Below are 24,840 nucleotides of genomic sequence, written 5' to 3' on the forward strand. Positions count from 1 at the left end.
AAAAAAAATTAAACATTCGTCATTATTTCTTAACCAGAAGTACCTGAAGTTTGAAAACTTTACACTCGTTAGCAGCCTTTCTGTAACTTCCATCAAATTTTAACGGAATCTAAAGCGAGTGACATATGCGATCTTATTTCATGGGTAAAATTGTCTATGTATACATTCATTTGTTGGCAGAATAATACAAAGATCAATGGACTACTAGTACACAAGTATTGGAAACATGTTTTGATTCGAGTACAAAATCTCATTTATTGACCCTTTTTCTCTAAAAAAAAATGCCACTTGAAATTTTACCACAAGCACTGATTATTTAAAAACTGCAACATTATTAACCATCATATGGTTTTATAATATGATACTATGAATGCAGAATAGTGTTCTCTTGTTGGAGAAATATAAAATTTCCCTTCATAACAGTTGACATAACTGCGCATAAGGGATGCCACTTTTTCAAAGAATTCTAGTCAATCTGCAAAACTCATATAGTTTATGCCCACAAGTGCAAATAAGCCATGGAAATGAAGAGGAAAAGAATTATATGTACTTATTTGAGGAGCATTGCTGTTGCCGAGTGAGAAATTTCATGACAGTCATCTTTACTCTGGTTAGAAACCACTGTCTCATGGCGCGTGCATAGAGATGACTACTCGTTCGAGTACGATGCACAGTCTGTTTGGCTTTCAAACGCCAGCTTCTCAAACTCTTTGAACATCGCCATGTTGTCCGTCGAGCTGTGTTTGATTGTCGGTGCATTGATTGGGGCTTTACCTTCGAGCATCGCGACCACAGACGACATAGTTGGTCGGAGGGAGGGAGACTGGTTGGTGCACAAGAGAGCCAAGTTTAGCATAGCCATGGCCTCTTTCTTTGAGTAGTTTGACCCAAGCCTTGGGTCAACGAGTTCTAAGAGCTCCTCTTGTTCTTGCTTGACACAAGCCTTTAGATACAATTACATACATTGCAGAAACATATAAAACAGTTAGCACCTCTGAAATATGACTTGAGCTAAAAGTTACGTGGGTGCCAATAGGTTAAGTGAAATGAGTATTTTTTTGAAAAATTGTTCCCAATTATTTATGTGTTAAAAATCAAATGACAATAAAACAGTAAATACAAAGAAAACAGTAATTACGAACAAAACAAAAATAAGACCACCCATATATAAAGATTAAGTTTCACGAAAGACCAAAGTTATCTTAGCTACAAATCTCAAACAACAACAAAAGTGAAGAGATATATGGAGGCATAAGCAGAAATTCACACGACACCCATGACACTGAATGATGAGCTTCGTACGACAGACGGGCCTGGAACAACTAGTGGAGGCACTAGTTTTAATGGTGACAGAGAGCAGTAGCAAGGCAAGGACCGTCGAGGTAGGACTGAACGGCACAGCGACCACACCAGCGAAAGCTGCACCACGGGAAAGGAGTAGACCGCGCCATGGCGATTCGAAGGTCTCTAGCTATAGTCTGACAAGAAGGCGACGGCGGGTGTAGGGGGCATGGCGAATCGACCTCAGCAGGCCACCAGAGCAGCGAACTTGGGGTTTTACCCACACCCCGAGTTTGCACTAACAAAGTGGAGCGGATTTTCAGACCCGTGTTCTCACCGTTCTGAGCCTTCATCGAGCATCAACCCACTAGGTGAGCTCACATTTCTCCGTTTGGTTGGGACAGTAAACGCGTAGTGCATCGAGTTTGAGGCTTGCTTGGGCCAAACAACAACTCTACCCATATCATCCATTTACGGTAGCTCGTCATGCCTTAAGCAAGCTATTGCCACGATCCTATGGGCCATTTGAAATTCTTGCGCGTGTCACGAAGGTTTCATATCGGCTTTTGCTACCATAGGGGAGTCACATTCACAGCTTCCACGTCTCCTTGTTGAAGCCCCACGAAGGACCTCAACCGGAGGTAATCACATATCTACCATCAATCCATGAGGGCCGCACACTTATAGCACCGTACACGATTATCCGATCTCGGCTTAAACACCGGCAGCATGAGCTACTCGTCCAGTGGCACACCAACGCACCGCGACTTTGGAGCATTTCAAGATGTTAGTAGAGCGTATCCATATTTGAGCTTGAGGACCAGCGCAATGTTTGTTGTGGAGGACGTGAAAAATGTTACAGACGCTTTCATTGGTAAGCAATAGAAACGATAGAGACCGAACCATTGCCCCCAAAGCTTAGGCCGAGCGTGAAGAGATGTGATGTGCAATCCTTTTTTAAAATTAGCCAAATAAGCCACCGAAAGTCTAAAAATTGCTAAATAGCCAACCTTTTGTAATTTTTTTGTAAATAGCCACCTCAACTTATTTACGGCACTCAAAATGAAAAAATACCCAAAAACATTCCCGTCTATTTTGAGTTTTTTGTTTTTTTGAGTGTCGTAAATAAGTTGAGGTGGCTATTTTCAAAAAAATTACAAAAAATTGATTATTATACAAATAAGTCAAATGACTATATAATTAAAAGACCCTTTTAGTTTTTGAGCATAAGAATTTCATTTTTATTTCATTAATTGTGAGTTTTTTCCTAATTAGGAGTACTAGGTTTATTTGCGAACTTGAGATTCGTTCTGTGGTAATTCTATGAGATGCGCGTTGATATAACCTAGGATTGTGATTTGTGAGGGGAGCCATGTTCTCGAGTTGGTCGTATGTTTATTGTGTGTGAGAGTGATTCATGGGTGTATGTGTGTGTGTTGATTTGTGAGTGCTAGTCTTTCGGAAAAAAATTAGCCATTCCTCGTTTGAGAAAGACTTGAGTTTATTTTGTTGAAAGATAATGTTTATTAATGTAAAGAGGCCCATTTATAGGTATACCTCAGTGACAACCAAATCCTTCTAGGAATCCAACTAATAGAAGTCCTACATTCTAAACAATGCATTTAATTAAATAAATTTGTAAATGAAAACAATCAAATAATTTTATACTGAATAGAAATCCTAATGAAATATATTAAAATCGGCCTTTTGCCACTAGCGTGGCGCAAGGTCCAAAGCCCAAATCCTAATGTAATATATTACGATACTTTCGTTGGTATTGTTCCTCATTGAAGGAATCCGTAACATAATCCACTCACTTGCGCAACGAGTTTGTTATAAAACTTAAAGTCTCCTCGACAAACTTCTCTAACTCCTCCCACGTTGCGGATTCTAGCACATTTCCATGCCACTGGACGAGCAACTCCCACTAAGCCCACAGTACAGGCAGACTCGTAATACTGCGTGCAGCGCCATTAACGCATGACCATCATATAGAAGGAAGCTTCGTGACTGTCTTCGGGAGCAAGCCCTTGTGCGGCTTCAACAACGAGACGTGGAGGACGTTGTGAACTCGACTCTCTTCCGGCAGTCAAAGGCGATATGACACCTCTCCAACTCTGCTAAGCACACGATCGTATAACCTCGGAGACAATTTAGTCAAGTATGTTGTGCAACCGTCAAATACCGATACAATTATCGTTTTCACAAAAAAAATTTGCGACTTCGTATGAGAAAACGATAACTGCTATTGTAGTGGTCATTCACCCACTTAAGCGCTTGAGCTAAACGAGCTTGGGTCTTTTGTAGAAACTCAGTCCGCTCGGTCAAGCTGCGATCAATTACCTCTACACTATTTATGCTCTTGCCGTGTAATCTAGAAGACGTGGCAACTCTCGACCATACATCAAATGAAATAGTGTCGCTTGGAGAGCCATATGATACGACATATTATCGTAGTACGTGACCCAGGATAGCAAAGTGAGCCATTTCTTTGGCTAATGTAGCGTAGGTACATCTCGAGTTTTTGATTCAACACTTTCATCTGGCCATCTGCCTATAGATGAATAGTCGTGCAATAGGCCAGTGCAATTCACGATAAAATGAATAATTTGAACAAAAAAGCACTGCGGAAAACTAGGTCACGATCGGTTACTCGTCTCAGAAGACGATGTAAGCAAAAGACGTGGGAAAAGAACGCCAGCGCCATTAAGGCTGCCGTATACAGGCGACACAAAGGAAGAAAGTTAGTATACTTCGATAATCGATCTACGACGACAAAGATGACTGTCTTGCCGGCAGCCTTCGAAAGTGCCTCGACAAAGTCCATCGAGATATTGGCCTTGATAACCATTGGGATCGACAAGGGTTGTAGTCGTCCCACAAGCTTCATCGTCTTCCACTTGTACCGCCCGATGAAGTCGCAAATAGTCTTATTCCACCACTTCCAGTAGAAATCTTGATGGACGTGTTCCATAGTCTTTTGGGATCCTTCGTGAGCCAAAATATGGAACCCTAAAACTACTCATGAGACTAACCCAGTTTGTCAAGAGGTAGGCATGATCACTAAACAAAATCATATCGTCACGAACTGCCTAGTCACTACCTTCCTTGTCGCGAATGATGTTGTCCCGCTAGTCGCGTATGGCGATCTCGGTTTGGATCTTGAGCGCAAAAATTGCCCAAGCCAAAGAAAACAAGGCTCGTTCTACTGCCCTGTCCTCTTTGCTCTAGCTCAATACTCTAACCTAAAATATATTGTCGTTGAGAGGTGGTGAGTCGATGTTCTAGTAGAAACTTCAAGTTGAAGTGATCGGTTCATATAAGAAACCGTCTACCCATAAGTAGGTAGCAAATTGGAGATGGCTTTGGTGAGACCGATTAACTCTCATTCATTGGCGACGAGCTTATGGTGTTGATCGATGATCAAGCTTTCGACAGAAGAACGCAATAGGATGACCCTATTTTTGTAGGACTGCTCGGAGGAGCACTTAGAGTGCTTTAGATAAAAGTAGTGTGATCGGAGAAAAGTCTGTGCGGTTAGTTCATGTTGGAAAAAGGCTGTTTTTTAGGAAATAGGAGTCGTTGAGAAAAATGAAACTTGGGAACTATTCACTCTTCCCAAAGGTAATCACCTAGTTGGTAGCAAGTGGGTCTTCACAATTAAGTGTAAAGGCTGTGGAACAATTGAGAGATATTAAACAAGTTTGTAGCATGGTTAATAAGTTTATGCATAGCCATGCAAAACCTCATTTCAAGGATGTTACCATATTTTACATTACCTAAAAGGAAGACCAAGAAATGGGATATGCTTGAGAAACCATCAAAACCAAGAAGTTGAAGTTTTCACTGATGCTGATTGCGCAAGATTTACAAATGAAAGACGCTCAACCTCAACCTACTGCACATTTGTACGGGAAACCTAGTGACATGGAGAAGTAAGAAGCAATCAATGGTGGCTCGAAGCAGCGCCGAGGCAGAGTTTCACGATGTCGCTCTGTGAAGTGATTTGGTTACAAAGTATTTTGCTAGAACTGAAGATGGAAGTCAGCAGCCGTATGAAACTATTATGCGACAACAAATCAACTATTAACATTTGCTCATAATCTAGTCCAACATGATAGGACCAAGTACGTGGATAAAACACTTCATCAAGGAAAAAGTCAATAGATGATATGTTTGTCATATGTCCCCACTACCAAGCAACTCGCAGATGTGTTAACAAATGGATTTTACAATCAAGCCTTCGAAGATTTGTTATTCGAGCTGGGTATGATTTATCTATGCGCCAATAATAGCTTGAGATGGTGTCAAATAATAGACTTAATTAGTTTATTCTGTGTTAGAATGTGAACATAATATTGGGTAGTTATTATAGAATGTGAACATAATATTGGGTAGTTATTAGAATAGAATATTATGTATTTATTGTAATTCATTTCTTTCCTTTATGTTTCTTGTCTAACTTGTATAAATACCCATTACGTGAATGAGAAATATACAACCTTTTCTCTCAAAAACCTCTCTGATTACATGGTATCAGAGCCATCCGAAAATTCCCAAAAATTCGAAATCAAACATCCCATTACCTGGGTTCGAGATTAATCTGCCCTAAACCACTAGATTCACCAGATTAGGGTTTCAATTTTTTTTTTTCCAGAAAATCTTCTAAGCCTCCGAAATCTTTTCATCATTATCATCTAAATCCATCGATCCCCTACACTCACCACTTACCCAGACCATTCAGAAACTCAATTCCGATCAATTCTGTGCCAAAACCTGTTCATTCCGCCGACCCACGCGCCTCCACGCGCCGCCGCCGCCGTTGCCGCAAAAAAAAAATAATAAAAAAATGTCTGTCGTCTTCGAAAAGCATTGTATGGGCTGAAACAAAGTCCTCGTGCTTGGTTCGGAAGGTTTAGCCATGCCCTTGAAGAGTTTGGGCTTCGAAAGAGCAAATTTGATCACTCTGTATTTTTCAGGAGCACAAGAGATGGTGTCATTCTCCTAGTTGTTTATGTGGACGACATAGTAATTACAGGGAGTGATACTACCAGCATTTCGTCTCTCAAAGCATTTCTCCACACTCAGTTCCAAACAAAAGACTTGGGCACGCTAAAATACTTCTTGGGTGTTGAAGTATCGAGAAGTAAAAAAGGTATATACTTATCGCAAAGGAAGTATGTACTTGATTTGCTTTCCGAAACAGGAAAATTAGGTGCCAGAACATGCACTGCCCCAATGACTCCCAACATGCAGCTTACTAAGGAGGGTGAACCAATGGATGATCCTGAAAGATATAGAATATTGGTCGGCAAGTTGAACTACCTCACCGTTACTCGTCCAGACATTGCATACTCCGCCGTTACTCGTCCAGACATTGCATACTCCGTCAGCATAGTAAGTCAATTCTTGGCATCTCCGACAGTTAATCATTGGGCAACATTGGAACAGATCTTGTGTTACTTGAAAGGAGCACCAGAACGTGGAATCCTATACTCAAATCATGGTCACAATCGGATTGAATGCTTCACAGATGCAGACTATGGAGGGTCTAAGATAGACAGAAGATCAACTACTGGATATTGCGTATTTTTTGGAGGAAACTTGGTCTCATGGAAGAGCAAGAAGCAACATGTTGTATCAAGATCAAGTGCGGAGTCGGAATACAGAGCGATGGCCCAAGGAACATGCGAGATAATGTGGATACAACAGCTATTGACTGAATTAAGCTTCAACGTCACTTTGCCAGCAACATTATGGTGCGACAACCAAGCTGCCATCCATATCGCATCCAACCCAGTTTTCCACGAGAGAACAAAACATATTGAGATCGACTGTCACTTTGTTCGCGAGAAGATTCAACAAGGCTTGATTTCCACCTCATATGTAAAGACAGGCGATCAAATAGGGGACATTTTCACGAAAGCACTTAATGGGGTTCGGATCGAATATTTTTGTAACAAGCTGGGCATGATTAACATATATGCTCCAGCTTGAGGGGGAGTGTTAGAATGTGAACATAATATTGGGTAGTTATTATAGAATGTGAACATAATATTGGGTAGTTATTAGAATAGAATATTATGAATTTATTGTAATTCATTTCTTTCCTTTATGTTTCTTGTCTAACTTGTATAAATACCCATTACGTGAATGAGAAATATACAACCTTTTCTCTCAAAAACCTCTCTGATTACATTCTGTAATTCGTTTATTTTATTTACTTAATGAATTAGCTATATCTAGTCATTAATAAATATTTATTGTTGGTGTCTAGAATTCAAGGATACTAATTTTATTATGTGTAACCCCAACTTTGTACTCTATTTATACCGATTATCACTAAGAAAATCATTTCCGCTTAATGATATCACTCTTCAATTCCAAGTTTAGTCAATCGTTTAGCAAATATGTTCACTTCATTCCGCTCCGCCATTTCTACCATGTTGTCTCTGGCAGGTGTATTTATGCGTGCGATTGTTTGGCTTCACAACGTGCCAGAGTCGATCATGATTAGGTCTTCATCGATCAGTTCAACCGTGAACTTTTCGAGCACATGCACGAGACACTTTTGAAGCGCAACATTGCCTATCATCCACTGACAGAGGCTAATCTCCAGCGTTGACACACCAAAGAAATGGTCCCAACTACTCTCATGGTCGAAATACTATTATAACACTTCTTTTGACACCTCCATGCAGATTACATCGTTCTGTATCTTGTACCGCCCCCCTTGGTGCTTTAGAGACATAGTCCAGCACACGTGTCACATGGGAAGAGTATTTCGAGCGGGGGGATTGGGCACTTAATGGGCTAAACATCACTTGGCCCTGAACAAATTATGAAGAATCATGCCAATGGATATCGTCTAGATATGCATTTCGGGGCGAGTATGAAGCTTTAACCGTACCGACAAAATACTCTCATGCAGCGACGGATCGAGAAACTTTTGTCTCGCTAATCGATCATTTCAAAATCAAGGCGAAGGTTGGGGAGGTGGCCTACAGTTGAACACTTATGTCTTCAACCACGTACGATCCACCTCGTGTTTCATGTGTCACAACTGCGTCGAGTTATCGGCGATCACATACTAGCATCAGTGCCCAAGATGATTCTATCGGGGTTTTAGGGGCGACATATCGGTGCGTCAACAAGGTGTTGATTTCTTGGAAGAAATGCCGGATAATGAGGCCAAATGGGAACCGATAGACGTCACATCAAGCGACAATTTCTAGATTCCCACCTCGAGGACACGGTGGATTTCAAGGGGGGGGAATGTTATACTTGTAAAGGTCTATCTTCAGAATGTCAAGGGCAAAGTCGTCATTTGATGTGTTTTATTATTTATTTAATCTTTTTGGTAATAAGCGGTAATTAAGGGATTTCATGACATAATTACCCATGTAGTGTTTTTGGAAAATGCCTGGGACATTATTCAGACCTTGTTCTCGAATGAAATGTCGTGGCTTGAATATTTCCATTCAATTAAATTATTGTTCCGTGTGAAGGATCTCATCAGAGAGCATTCAACTAAGTTTAAAAATGCCAAAGAGAAGAGTGACAACTCTAGGAGAAAATCCAAAAACTTTATAAGGTGTATATCATATTTCGTGGCACTGCGGTCAGGTAGCTCTTCTATAATATATCTTGAGCCAAAATTTACATGGGTGTCTTAATTATATTTGTGTTAACTTTTATACTTGAATCCTTGAGATATTGTTCATGAGAGCATTACTCTAGGAGAAAATCCAAAAACTTTATAAGGTGTATATCATATTTCGTGGCACTGCGGTCAGGTAGCTCTTCTATAATATATCTTGAGCCAAAATTTACATGGGTGTCTTAATTATATTTGTTTTAACTTTTATACTTGAATCCTTGAGATATTGTTCATGAGAGCATTCGAAACTAATGTGTGAGATCTAACTTACCCAGTCAAGAAGATAGACAAACTCCCCTCTTGGGCGGTAATTTGTGTTGCTCGTCCCGCTGGCGATCTCTAAAGCTACAACTCCGAAGCTATAAACATCTGCCTTGTCAGTCAAGTAACCTCTTGTTGCGTATTCAGGGGCCATGTAACCACTGGGAGAGAAACCGATGTAATTATCTACGGAACTACAATTTTTCAAGAGAAAATAGAGAACGAAATGTACATTGTTCCAGCTATCCGTGTACTGATGTGGGAATTCTCTTCCTCGTCAAGCTTGGCCAAGCCAAAATCCGAAATCTTAGCGTTTAGATCCTTATCAAGAAGAACATTGGTCGCTTTTATATCTCTGTGAACAATTTTCAAAGTTGACTCCTCGTGGAGGTACGCTAACCCTTTTGCTATCCCCAAACATATATTTTGTCTAGTTGGCCAGTCTAGGTGTAGTTGGTGTTCCTCGGGACCTATCAAACCAGACGGCAAGTGGACGAACATAAAAATCTTATCCTAACCAAAAACTAGGACATTAAATCAAAGATGCGTAAAAGTACCGAAAAGTGCACGGGCAAGACTATTGTTCTCCAAGTATTCATATACGAGTAGCAATTGCTTTCCTTCGATACAGCAACCAAGGAGTCGCACGAGATTAGGGTGTTGCAACGCCGATATCATGCCTATCTCATTCACGAATTCACGGTTTCCCTGCTTTGATTTGGCCGAAAGCTGCTTTACAGCTACTACCAGGCCATTTGGAAGCACACCCTTAAAAAATAAACAGCTTATATCAATATCTTTTCTTAAAAGAAACTCTGATCTTTTATTGATAGAAACGGCTTAGCCGAAGAAAGTACAAATGATCGATATAGCGAGACAAAAGTTTCTCGATCCGTCGCTGCATGAGGGTATTTTAACAGCTTATATCAATATCAAATGTTAACACCCTTTTTTTTCTTTTTTTTTTTTGTAAAGTGTTTACGTGTATATATTAACAATACTCGTAAACGTAGTGCATACCTTGAAGACTGGTCCAAACCCCCCTTCGCCAATCTTGTTTGCAGAGTCAAAGTTACCAGTGGCAGATTTAATTTGTCTTAATGAAAAGTATCCAGTCTGAAGCTCTAATCCACGTAGTTCTACAGGAGTATGAGTTCAGATCAATAAACACAAATTTTCACATATGCGGAAGAGTGAAAGTGTAAGTAATTCGCACCTTCATCTTCAAGGTCTTTCCTGCCTAAAAATCCCATCATTCGAAGCACACACAGAACCATTATGACCAAAACACATAATGACACTACAATGCCGACAATAGCTCCAACAGATAAGCCTCTTAAGTCCTCATCTGCAAAATAAAAAGCACCTAAAGTAAAACAGCAGAGAAAGGCAAAGCCGAAGATAGAAGGCAGAATTACTTGATGTCACGCTAATAGCTGATATAAGAGGTCCATATACGCCGTAGATAGGAATAAGTGTTGTTCCTTTCCCAGCCCAGTATAAGTGGATCTCTAGAGTGCCACCATCAACAATAATGTCGTCAAATGTTTCATTATAGCCTTTGTTAACACCACCAGCTTTCTCCGCAATATTGAAATTCTTTGCACGTAACTTTCCCTGTTCGTAGATTGACTCACAGACTTACTTTATTACAACATAAATTTAGAATCTCTAAAAGTTATTAATTTTTGTTTGTCTAATTTGGATGCTTACTTGGATTGATATATCGAAAATGCGCCTGCCAAGGCTGCTATATGTCTGATCGTCAGTGAACATTATTTCAGCAAAGTGTAGCGTCACTTTATAGCTGCCTTGTCTCAGGCAACGCCCATAATACTTGAGTGATATTGGGGCAATGCGAGCTGTTTGGAAGATTCTGAGAGACGGTTGGTCGGAAGACTGAATGTATGGTCCTTTTGAACTTGTGGACTCCCTATAAGACCCAGTAAGACTATAAGCCCATCTGTCTGATGAAGAAAAGTACGATGGCCCACCAGCAGTTCTGTCTTCTTGATAGTCATCAACTCTTTCACCTCCACAGTTGATGAACAAAGAATCAACTGCAAGTACGATAGGGAAAATAATTGACTCTATAGAAGTAAATAAATATAAAGTTGTAAAAGCATGATTAAATTTGAATATTGTCTTGCATTGTTGTTCTGGTGAGCAAGGAAGGTCCTTCTTAAAGCACCAGCTGCTTGGAGGATTTGGTTCTTGGTCATGAGATATGTATAAAAATGTATACGTAACACACGTGTGTCTCTAATAACACAACACTCACACAATACAAGGGATTCCACATACGTGCAAGAATTGATGAAACGGCTTATGAAAATGTATATTGAAGTGCGATTAATATGAATTGATAGATAATTCCAACTATTGGGGTAATTTCTATAAAAATTACTTGGTGTATCTACCACTAAACAAACCGAAACCAAATAATTACGGCTACACAGTAACAAGTAGTGATGAGACACTTACTCTGCATCAGGAGAAGATGGGTAACTTGAGACTAGATTCCTGTTACACATTCAGACATATAAAAAGGTAAGGTGCGAAAAATGTAAAAAAGAAAGGTGTCAAACGTGTCATATGGACAATTTGGGAAATTTTGTGTCTAAATATACTTACAGAGTTTTCATATCAACACATTTGGCCCTAGGTGTCCCATTAAAGTTATTGTGAGATAAATCCCTGCAAGTAGAGTATTCAGTGAGCTTAGCACTACATGTTCTAGTTATGAAAGTCAATAGAAGGTATATGAGCTAAAATTCGATCTCAATCATATGAAGTTGAGTCCATGGTTGTGAGGCAGAGAATTAGACTAACAGTGACTTTCCAGAAGAGCCCATCCAACTCGGTACTTCTCCAGTCAGAGAGTTGCTGGTCAAAAACCTGTATCCACATGTTGTAGTTTTCTCATCAAACAATTACTTGGAAAGAGAACGTATTATCAGTAGATAAATAAGAAGTTAATAGGAGTTTCCGCTTGATTATCTCACAGCATCTCCAGTTTCGCTATAGGATCGCGACCAGTCCACGTAATTACACCAGTCAAGTTATTAAAACTTAGGTCTCTACAAGAAGGTCAACAAAAATAGTATCAGATATATATTGTCTAGATGGTTTATGTATCATACATACTGATGGTTCTTGTATATCTAGTCTGGACGGTTTATGTATCATACAAAGGGTAAGAATCAAGTCTTTTATTCATAAGAATGGAAATAGATAAAAAAAAAAAATTACGTTGGAAAAGATAAATATTATTTGATAGAGTTACAATGTTCTCAGGGTCATGTTCCTCATGTAGTCTGGAATTTGGTCATTGATTGAGCAGTTCCTCAATACTCTACAATAAAAAATAAATAAATAAATAAATGAGTGATACCAAAGGCTCGATAAGTTTCAGTGAACCACAGAAACTGATGAAATAGGATTTTGCTTTGTTTCAGCAATTCAAGTCATACTAAACTCACAATATTGCCAAATATTTCAAGTCACTCAGACCAGGGAAGGCTATAGCTGATGACTTTAGATCAGATATCCTCCTAATATAGAAACTCAAGCCGATCAGTTTACATACTCCGTAAACCTTTTATCACATGGATCAATATGAGCATGACATTACTAGATACAAAAGAATTTCTCCTCACAATTCTTCTAAATTCTTCAAAAGAGAAAACGTCTTAGGAATAGGGCCTTCCATGGATGTCCCTTGCATATTCCTGCAATGAACTATCTCAGCACAAACGAAAATAACACATACACAGATGTTTTGAAGTACTAAGCACCTACAATTCCTTAATTTTGGTCCAGTTCCCAATAAAATCAGGTATACTTCCTGAAATTTCATTCCCGTCTATCAAACTGTAATCAGGAAATGAGGACGATGAATCTTTGAATTCCAAAAAAATAAAAATTAAAATTAAAAAATACCTCGCACGTATAACACTTTGTATATAACTTACAATTTGGTTAAGTTCTTTAAATTTCCAAACGTCTCTGGTATTGTCCCTGTAAAATTGTTTGCGGAGAGAACACTGTCCAATGTATAAATTTGTTATCAGCCAATCACCCTCTAAGCAGCAGCTAGTAAAACATAAGTAACATAGATAACTTTTGAGACGTATTTTTCAAGTCAAAGACGTTATAAAATGGAAAAAAAAATAAAGAATTCGGGTCTTACAGTCTCTCTAAATTACTTAAACCCCCAAGTGCTTCAGGAAGATTTCCAGCCATCTGATTTTCGCCCAATACCCTGCAAAATTAAAATATAAACAAACTTTCTTCCGCACAAAAAAAATAAAGTGTGATTTTTTTGTGATTATTCGCGTGACTTACAGCCTAGTGAGCGAGGAAATGCCAGCGATCTCAGGAGGAATCGAACCGTTGAGACGGTTGGACCTAAGAGACCTAGGCACCAAAAGATTTAGATTTTATTATCGAACTATTAATTCGAATGAATTGATACAAATGGGTGTTATATGGATATCAGTCTTACAAAATTCGCAAAGGAGGACGAGAAAAGCTTGGAGGAATTCGTCCATGGAAGCAGTTGCGATTAAGATCACTGTTAAACGCACAAGGACAACAATAATATAATATATATATATATATATATATATATATATATTTGCGCGCGCGAGAGAGAGAGAGAGACTCTAAAGCTACTTGAAGGATTAGATGCTTGAAAAGTGGCAAAAAGGCGCCAAAATAAGACCGCGTTTTGGTGAGATAGATGGGTGATTTCATTTTCCATGTGTGTGGAACTACGCAAAATTCAACCAATATATATATATATATATATATATATATATATATATATATATATATATATTTTGAAAACCATGTAACTTTTACACAAATAGCGTTAATAAACTCCTTTCTTAACAAAATACAATTATTAATTTAAAAGGCTAGAGGAACTCCAATCAGAGTCAATGTTACCTAAATGGGTGCGTTTGATTGGGGGTAATGCAATTTAATCACATTCTCATGAATATCATTAAAGTAATAAGATTCTCAGTATGATCATAGTGTTTGGCTATGAAAGTAATGTTTTAAATAGATTCATGGGAATGTTATATTATCGCGTTTGGTTTGACAAGGTAATGTAATATCTAATAAAAAAAATGCTCCTGTGATAATTTATATATGAAAAAATTTAGCTGTAATATGAAAAAAAAAAAAAAGCTCTTAATGATAATTTTATCTAATACAAAATATAGTTTTTAATTGGTATGTGTCATTATCTTCTATGAGAATTTATAGCACTTATTAATAATTGTTTTTTTATTTTGACGAAAAAGATTTGTGGTGTTTTTTTTTTTTTGTCTTTTTACATAATAAGTGCAAGACGGAATAAAAAACTAAAAATTTGTACCATAAACAACACCACCACCAATAGACAATTAACTAAAGACCTATGATACTAATATAAAATTTATATTTTTAATTATGATATAAAATTTGATATAGAATAATTAATTAACAATATATTATATATATATATATATATATTAGTTATATAATTAGAACTGCTTATAACTACGTATATATTTTGACATGAGAATACTATACAATATATCCTATATATAATATATCTACGTATAATATATATCCTATATATATATATATATATATATATATCTAAGTATACTGTATACTATATAATAACGTATATATAGTATCATATATTTCTACTAGTATAAATTATTGTCATATAATATATACAGTGGCGGACCCAGACTCGAAAGGCGGGGGGGGGGCCAAAACTGAATTTTGGCCGGGAAAAAAAAAAAAAAAAAAAAATTTAGCATGAATTTTTGGGGGGAGGGGCCAGGCCTCTTGAGCCACCAACGTGGGTCCGCCACTGAATATATATATATATATATATATATATATAATGTACGTAATATAACTGGTACATTATTTAATTATATAGTTATATACATATATACATACGGTTTTGTTTTTAAAGCTTGGACACTCATGCACGTAGATTATTTTCGATGATAGTTTTCTCCATCTTTATTTCACCTTTATTTGTGTTTCCTTGTATTTTCACACTTATTGTATTGGGATTCGTCTAATATAACAACAATCCGGCCTTTGCGATTTATATATTGACCGAATCTGTTTGACATATACTCGCGATAGCCGAGACAATTATTGTACATATTTCTTGAAATTAACACTTCGAATAATCAGTTATTGTTATCTTCCCGGTCTAAGTGTAGACCTTTCAAGAGCATCATATCTAACTTGAGCAAATATTTTCCTAGGACAAAAATGCATGTAACCTTTTAAGGCAAGGCAATCCATACCCGGTATGAGCCAGACGCTCTCTTTGTTTTTTGCCCGATCACTGAGGATAGAGTGGATTTTGTCTGGTTTAGGCATATGTTAGGAATATTGCCCACTGAAGATGATAAATAATGAATGATTACTGAATTAAATAAGAAGTTTACTTTATTAGCATCATATGATTAGTGGGTTATTTTCTTAATCCGAATCAATAACAACTATCATCCATAGCCTCCCCGTTAAACTGAATCACATCCTCGGCATCTGAGTTCGGGCGGTGAGCTAAAACACTCACTTAAGGGTTGATTCCAGAACCGATAGATTGCTAGCACTTTCTAGTAATTAATGTACGAAAGATTTTTCGCTGGGGAAGCAACGACGCTTAGGGTATATATGTATCGAGAAAGGTATAACGGAATAATTGACCTTACTTGATACGGGTTGAACCTGGAGGATCTTTATCACGAATTGACTAGATTAGTGGACACTCATCACGATGAGTAAATACAATTCTAGTAATAAGGAGAGTACAATCTTGGATTACTTTGTGGAGTACTTAACAAGATTGAACGAATCGATTGAAAAGAGAAATGACTATTTCGTCTTTTAATTGGATTTGTAAGAGCTTCTGTTACCAGGTCCATAGTCCCCGATTCGGCTCTGACTAAGGCGGACAAGAACTCTCTAGTAATAATAAAGATAAAATTAATTTATTATAATTACAATCTCACAATTGTAAATTGTTTAACAGCACTTATTCGGAAATTTGTCTATTTTCCGAATTAATTATTTATTGTGGAATTAATTATTTATTGTAAGATCAAGTAAATAATTAATTGAATTTTAAGTTGGGCCTTATGGACACTGTAAAATTCAAAATTCTTTGGCCCATGACCATGAAGTTGGGCGCATACTACGTGTATTAATTACTGAATATTCTCTCTTTAATTAGTTGCTAGATTTGTGGAAAAGAAATCAAGTAACTAATTGATGGTTGATATATTATCTCTCCATTAAATAAGGAAATAAGATATTGTATGTTATTCTCTCTCATAATTAATTTTCTAATATCTATGAGAATAATAATGGTAGAGATATTATATCCATTAAATAATGAATTAAGATATTGTCCTCATAATTCTCAAATATTTAGATTCCTTAAATATAGTAGAAAAATAAGGAAATATAAATCTTAGATTCTGATCTGATGGATGAGGGAAAAGGTAGAATGATCTGATGGATGAGGGAAAAGGTAGAATATGTAGTCAAGATCTAATGGTTCATGTTTAACTGCAAAATAGGAAAGTATAAAAGAGAATAGAATATCTCTAGGAGCTTCCTAGAATATCTTCTTTGTACCACTATAAATAAGGGTCAAGGAGAACACGATACACACACACAACAGAAGAAGAGTAGATCTGAAACTCCCTCAAAATTTTGTGATTCCATTCTTAGAAAAAGAAGAGTAGATCTGAAACTCCATAATCAGATCTTGTGAGATTAATAGAGTGTGCCCACACTGTATTCTTGTTCGTCCAGAGATTACGTTTCGGAAGACTACAGTGTCATTCAAAGAGATCCAAGAATACAGAGATATCCCGGAGATCAGATCGGAGCTCAAAGATTGGAGAGGAAGTTGATAAGAAGAAGGAGAACTCGATTCAGAAGTTTAAAGAGAAACCCGTAAGTTTTCTGATAACTCGTCTATTTCATTCGGTTGCTTGATATATCTAGATCTTGTTAAACAATCTTAATTAATTAGCTAAATAGTGTAGTTAATTTATTCCGCATGGTTATGATGAGGTGAACAATCACCAACAAGTGGTATCAGAGTGATTGTTTATGTCTGATACCAATCTGTTTTTCCAACATCATTATGTACGGATTGCTGAACTAGGATGGCAACAATACGTCTTAGGGACGCCTTTGAGATCTATTCCCTTTGGTTCCTCGGCGGTCTCTGATGAAGAGGTAGCTAATTTTAGTTTTAGGATAGGAAATAACGTTGTTCTTCGGATTTCCTGTAGAAAGATGTCTACTAAGAACAATTCTTTTTCGGGGTCGGTGGCCGCTGATGTTGAAGTCGACCTTCAAGAGATGTCTACTATACCAAGGTCTCAACACCGTGTCTCGGGGTCAATAGAAGGGGCGAGTTTGAATTCGGATGATATTGGGACAGATACCAAGTCTCGTAATCGGTGTGGTTGATATGAATCTGCTTCGGAGTTTGTGGAAGAAAAATATCGATCTGATCAGGAGGAAAATGTGGAAAGGTATTTTGGAGAAATTGTCTCATCGGAAGAGTCCCGAGGAGCGGAAGCCTACATAGTTCTTTGCAAAACAAGTTTTTTCCTCTATCACAAGCAGCTACTTAAAAGGTTTTCAAAAAAATGTCGAGATCGATCACATATTTGAATTAATTGCTCCTTCCTCAAATCAGTTTGCTGATCGTTCTCCTCCAAGCTTTATGGTTGTGAATCAAGTTATTATTCGGGTCCTCGGTGGACTTCTTCTCCGTCCTTTCATAGAGAAGATGTTGATGGGCGTGGACTTGGCCCCGACTCAACTTAGTCCGAATGTTTATCGGATCTTCATATGTATGATCATATTATGGGGGCGAGCTTATGTTTGAGATCCTCCCCGTTTTGCGGTTATCTATTTTTATAGGATTAAATTAAATCTTGAGTGTAACGGCTGGTATTATTGTAATCTTAATCTTGTTTTAGACTTGCCGACTAGCAACAAATATTGGAAAGGACCGATTTTTATTTATTTGCATTCCAATTTGTCAAAGAGACATTATTTAACTCCTTGTTCTTATTCCATTTTTGGTGGGTGATCTTAATGTTTATTCTATTATATTTTGTAATTATTGATTTGTGGAATTTTAATCTCATTCCTTTTTGTCTATCGGGGGGAAACTTCGTTCCTGATTCAAGTTAGGCGAGGAGCTTTCTATCACGGAGAGGATCTTCTCCAACATCTGGACTATAGATAACTTTGCTCGGTATTACTAGGCCTATCATCCCGCAAACCCAGCTTTAATCAGTGCATCAATTTTATTATATAAGTCTATCATACATGTGTTGAAATTCAAACATGTTTTGTTTTTGTAGACATGGGTAAACTTCCGACTCTTCCCTCCGATTTGGTTCTTCCAAAAGGGTTCAAGATTCCCCCGACCAAGGCATCGGGGAAAAGAGAGGCTACAGGCTCCAAGGTTTCACCTCACCGAAGAGCCCTCGCAAGGAGATCGAGCAATCCAAAGGTGCCAAACGGTCTACGGCTTCGGTTTCGGTGGCTATTGCTTCTCTGCCTATCGATTCCTTTGATGTCCTTTCCCATTTGAACCATGTATTCAATTACAACGTTGGTGTGACGGACGTGAAGGAACGTGACTGAACTTTCTCAACTAGTTTAGGTTGCCCGGCTTGCTAATTGTCTGACACAGGTAAATTTAATAAAAAAATCTTTTAATTAGCTATATACTCCTTTTTCCCATTTTCCGAATTTAACATTATGGTTTCTTTCCTTTATATGTCGTGGCCGACCTCGCACACCTTGGCCCCGACCTGGTGAATGGGCATCTCGATCAGGAGCTACAGAGGCGGAGGGGAAGGTCGAGGGGAGCGTTGAAGTCGAAGAGAAGTCCAAGGAAAAGATGATGGAGAAATTCGCCGGGGAAATTAGAAAAAGTGCCAAAACAAACAAAATAAATATTCAAAATGAGTGAAAACACTCATATTTATAGAGAGAAATTTGAAGAGAAACGTTGAAACTTTCTAGAGAAGCCTATGACAATCAACGGCCAGGATTAACTTCACGAACCGATTCGCATCCCACATCAGAATCCAACGAATAGAAACGGAATCGTCGCATATTAATGAGCAATTTGAACGATTCTACACCCCAATCCATACCTACACATGTCGATACAAATTATGAAAAAGTTGCATGGAACAAAATGCTCCACTCGGGCTGTCACAAATATGATAGAACCGCCGAACAGAGACAAAAATAAGAGAAGGTTTCTTATTGAGATATCAAGTACCTAACCCGAGTGTACTCTCCAAAGGTATTGATAACATAATAAGTTTTTCACCACTTAAAAGATACTAACAAATTAGAGGTAAGTGTCACGAGGCACAATTACCATCAAATCATACACCGAACATATATATAGATATATATATATATATATATATATATGTTTGAGGTGTCAACATATGAGAAACAACCATGATCATAAGTTAAGTTTCGAATACCGAGAATATCAGAAAAGTTATCGATATATTATAAGACTATTCAAATAAAACGTGCGTCATGGTCACATAAGCACAAAAATAATTTTGAATAGACACGCGAGGGATCAAAACAATTACATCAACCCACGATGTAAGCAATTTTCCAATAGCCGCCTACGACGTGAGAATTGATCAACCCACGTTCAAACAGGTCCCTTGCCTATAAAAAGAACTCAAACAACAACAAGAGGGCCTGGATACTCATACGCATGTAGAAAATTTTTGCTTATAATTTTTATCCATCTTTACTTCACCTTATATTTGTATTTCTTTGTATTTTCACACTTCTCGCATTGTGATTAATCTAATATAAGAACAATCAAACCTTTGTGATTGCTACATTGATCAAATTTGTTCGGCATATACTCGCGATCGTCGAGACAATTGTTGTATCTATTTCTTGACATCAACTATAACTATTTATTTTATGATTTATAATACATTCATATATATATATATATAATTTAATTTCTCGTCTCTAAATCTGTGACTTAACATTGTCCTATGTTGTATTTATTTTTATGTAGACAAAAGCCGTAAATAAACAACTCTCATCTTGTTTGCACATAGATAAATACTTACAAACTATATATATATATATATATATATATATATATATATATATATATATATTTTATGTTTATCCATAATCTATAACATAGATAATAAAGTGAACATTTATTCCCACTTTCATCGAGAGTCCGCCATGTGGCTTTGCCAGGCGGCGACACGTTGCGGTTTTTAGTTTTTTTTTTCCTTCATATTTCTCCCTCTCTTCACGCTTCCACTCTCTTTCTCACTCCCTTTTTTCTTTCTCTCTCTTGTCTTCTCTCTCTTTACAACGCGCGTAAGCGCGTATATTCAACTAGTATATATAATAAAGAGTCAAGTTCCTCCAGCTTTCACCCATAAGCCGGCATGTGGCTTTGCGAGACTGCAATACGTAGCGACTTTTAAGTTTTATTTTTCCTTCTCTTTCCATCTCCTCTAACAAGTTTTTCTTTTTCTTTTTTATATTTTTTCTTTCTCTTTTTCATACTTATTTTACTCTCTCTCTCTCTCTCTCTCTCTCTCTCTCTCTCCACATGCACGAGCGCATTTCTGGAACTATTTTTATTAGAAACCATAACACTAATCAGCACAAATAAATAATAAACTCTGATGCTGGTTTATTTATTTTATTTCGAATTGATCAACGGTGGAGCTAACAAATGAAAAACAGTTTTAACGGCATGTGGTCAAGTATTAGTACATTCTCAACTACACCTTGTATTTGTGATTTTTTTTTTTTTTATAAATTTAAGCTATTTATTTTTTTAGAAAAATCATGAACAGTTTTACAAATGAATTGTTATATACATATATTGTTATATATATATATATATATATATATATATATATATATATCTATAAATTTATAACTAATTAAGCCATTTAAAACGTGGTACTTTATAGCTAACGTTTTAGAAAATTTAGCAAAATAACCAAATTACTTATGTGACGTATTTATAAGCGGTACTAATGTCGTTTTTTCTATTCTTGATTGTGGAATCGGTTTAAACCAATATTCAAATTAATATTTTATTTTTGCTAATTAATATTAATTGTTTCGTTAACTAATTTTCAGGAAGTAATTGAATTCTCTCTTTCTCTCTCTCTCTCTGAGCCTTGAGGAAAAACAGCAAAACATACAGTCCTTTAAGGGCCGACTAAACGGAATTGGAGGCCTAAAGCGAGAGTAAAAAATAAGGCCTTTGTCAAATACACGCAAAGTAAATAACATATGTGATATTTGTATGAACTCATTTTGAACCTCATATCTCAAGTAATGATTATTAATCTCATCGTTTTTAATATGACATACATGCTCTTATAATATTACATTATCACATATTTCACTAATATTAGCATATGTCTTTAGCCTTTTTTATACCACCACTTTGTCACTTTTTGAATTATGTAAAAACAAATTCTTATTTTTGCTTCTACATGTTTCTTTGCTATAAATTTTTAAAGTGCGCTTTTTCATATTTAATAATATATATCTATTTTGCAAATTCTATCATATCCCAATTGATATTTTTTTTCCAAACATATTTAAACCAGATTAAAAAAAAATTGATAATTGATCCTTATATTCCAAGAAAAAAATGCACACTACGTTTTAAAACGAACTTAAATCTATAAAAAAAAATCAAAGCAATACACATATACAAATGAAAAAAAAAAGTTAAGATGGATAAAATGTAGAATTTAATAAAAATTTTACTTCTTCAAATGGGTAAATTTTTTTTATTGCTAGGGTCCATCGTCAGCAATTTAGCGTGGTAGTTAATTTTTTTAAGTCTGGGAAGATGAACTCTCTCTCTCTCTCTCTCTCTCTCTCTCTCTCTCTCTCTCTCTCTCTCTCTCTCTCTCTCTCTTATTTATTTATTTTTTTATTCGTAATGAGTAATGAGCTTGTTATTAGGGTTTAGTGCTGACTCTTTTAATTCTCCCTCTCTCAAGCCAATACATACCATATGTGCTTTTAATAAAGGCCTTAGTATTAATATGTGGGCCTGACTCTTTTTTGTTGAAGGGCACTAGTACAAAAAACAGCATTGGGTGCGACTTTTTTCGCACCTAAAGGTCAAAAGTCGCACCCATTGATACCTTTAGGTGCGACTTTAGGTGCGACTTTGTCGCACCCAAAAGTTCACACCTAAAGGTCGTGGGTGCGACTAGTCGCACCCGATGGTCATGACTTTTAGGTGCGGATTTTCGCACCTATCGTCGCACCCATAAGTCAGAAAAGATGTTCGAAAAAGTCCGCGGGAAGACCATTAGGTGCGACTGGTCGCACCCATTGCCATTTTCTAAAAAATGGGGGAAGTTTTGGCCGCCGAAAATTTTAGATCATTTAGGTGCGACTTAGTCGCACCTATCACTTTAGATAAAGTATTGGGTGCGACTACGTCGCACCCAATAGTGGTACCACACTTTTGGGTGCGACTAGTCGCACCCATCGTCAAAAAATTTCGCGAAAATTTCCCAGTGCTTAATTGATTTTTGGGTCCGACTATTTGCACCTGAAAGTCTTATTGGTGCGACTTTTAGGTGCGAATAGTCGCACCCAAAAGTCATCCGCACCGGAAAACTGTTTTTGTAGTAGTGGGGATGTATGCTTTACATACGGATTTCAAAAGGATTTCAACATATTGAGCATTTATTTTATTAATTATTACATACAAACGAATTTTTTTTTGGCCTTCTTCAATTGGGGGCCTAAAGCCAAAGCTTTACCTCCCTTGAAGGTGGGCCGAGCCTGACTTTGTTGTACATTTCTTACGCATTGTAGAAAGAAGATCACAAAAAAAAAAAAAAGAGACAAGAAGAAGACCACAAACATGAACGTAATTGTGTAGGGGTATGCGAACTTTTTTTTTTCTTATATTAATAAAAGCTTTTATTTCCCTTCTAATGCTCGTTTTCTTTTTCTGGATTAAAATTTTTTTTTTCTTTTCTTATAAATTGCGCTAAGTTAATAATCGTTAACATCTGTTAATAATTTCTTGGATTTTCAGGTTTTGTGCGTTCTACATAGTTAATAATCGTTAATATATGTTCATATCTTACTGGGTTTACATGTTTTCCAATAAATGGTCGTCTTCATCTGGGTAGTGTCGAAAAAGAGAAGAATGGGTAATGAATTTTTTTGTGAAAAAATCCTTTCTGAACATCACATGTACATAGGGGTTAGTTTCTTTTTTGGAAGTCTTTATTTCAAATATTTTATTTCTTTATTAAAAATAAGTTCTGAAAATAAACAAAAAAATTAGGCGGCAACAATTATGAGGGTATTAACGTAATAGGCGTGCAATTAAGTTATTGTAATTGCTATTTATCTAAAAAAAAATGTAAACATTGACCAAATTAAAATTACAAGGTTTTAATTAGGCTAGTTTGCTACATTCCCCTATATATAGATAGTATATATTGGCTTTTTATTACACAGTCGTGAGTCGTGATCGGGACAAAAATCTTAACCGTAGATAGACATTTGCAAAGAAACTAACTTCCCTTTAAGGAATGTAAAATTTTCTAACCGACTTTTAGGAATATTCTAGTCTATTAGCTAAGGACGTAAGGACATATGGCTATATGACTAATTACCCCGAATCTTAATTTAGTATTTTGTTGGGAAATCAAACGAACAACTTCTAAAGTCTCTAAAATACTCTTAAATTAACTATTAAATATGTTTCTAAGACTTCTAAATTAAAAAATATCATCAAAATATTATAAACATCATATATCTGCAAACCTAAACAAATGAAAATTGTGGGTATTTGAATTTTAATATATATAAAATTCATTAGAGAGAGATAAGTTTATTCTCTAATAAAAAAAGTTACTTACAGTTCCTCCAAATGCGTAAGATTTCCGAATTCCTCCGGCAGAGGACCCGTTAAGTTGAGGCTTTTCAAGAGGCTGCAGTACCCATATACATTTTAATATAATAATTAGCATTTTTCTTCAAAATATCTTAATGCAATCCAAACAAATTAGTTTATCATTAAAATTTATTTCGAAGAAAACTTACATATGGTCCACGTGGCAAGTAGCGTTATTATTATAAGTACAAGTGCAGCTGACATGATGCGTAGGTGTATTTATATCGATGATGGTGATTGTGTTATTGAAGTCGCCATTTGTGCATGAAGATTCGTTGATGGTCTTCCAAAAACGGCCCAGTTGTAGTTTCTCAGATATCACTTGAAGAGTTTGAACTGCATATATATGCCACAAAATAATCAAAAGTTTGTTAAATCAAACAAATATCCAAAGCTTTATTTGCACATGGCGTATGCCATACGTGAGTCGCGACTCTTGAATTTTACGTATTTTGTCAGATTGATTCTTTTCTTTCAAAGTCTCTCACTCAATCAGTGTAAATTAAAGGGATTAATGTGTAAAAAAAAATCCATTGAAGACTAATTTATAATTTCACGAAGTAGAAGCTTTTGGTTTGCCTCCCAT

General features: G+C 36.6%; 1 protein-coding gene across 1 annotated transcript; it reads right to left on the reverse strand.

Moving 5' to 3' along the window:
• Positions 1-122: 122 nt before the first annotated feature.
• Positions 123-24,840, reverse strand: LOC149401279 (putative LRR receptor-like serine/threonine-protein kinase At1g53440). Its single transcript, XM_089610647.1, has 24 exons — positions 24,834-24,840; positions 24,404-24,590; positions 24,220-24,291; positions 13,710-13,778; positions 13,550-13,621; positions 13,395-13,466; positions 13,177-13,248; positions 13,004-13,075; positions 12,862-12,933; positions 12,685-12,756; positions 12,489-12,557; positions 12,208-12,282; positions 12,035-12,100; positions 11,837-11,899; positions 11,687-11,725; positions 11,353-11,396; positions 10,916-11,262; positions 10,621-10,819; positions 10,419-10,550; positions 10,223-10,341; positions 9,760-9,970; positions 9,435-9,672; positions 9,213-9,363; positions 123-943 (listed from the first exon to the last, which is right to left on the reverse strand). Exons 1-24 carry the CDS (start codon positions 24,838-24,840, stop codon positions 650-652), a joined length of 2,814 nt encoding a protein of 937 aa, XP_089466773.1. The 3' UTR covers positions 123-649.

This window comes from Urtica dioica, chromosome 4, assembly GCF_054948205.1.
Source record: "Urtica dioica subsp. dioica isolate 48M chromosome 4, U.dioica_male_clone48M_v1_H2, whole genome shotgun sequence".
NCBI lineage: Eukaryota > Viridiplantae > Streptophyta > Magnoliopsida > Rosales > Urticaceae > Urtica > Urtica dioica.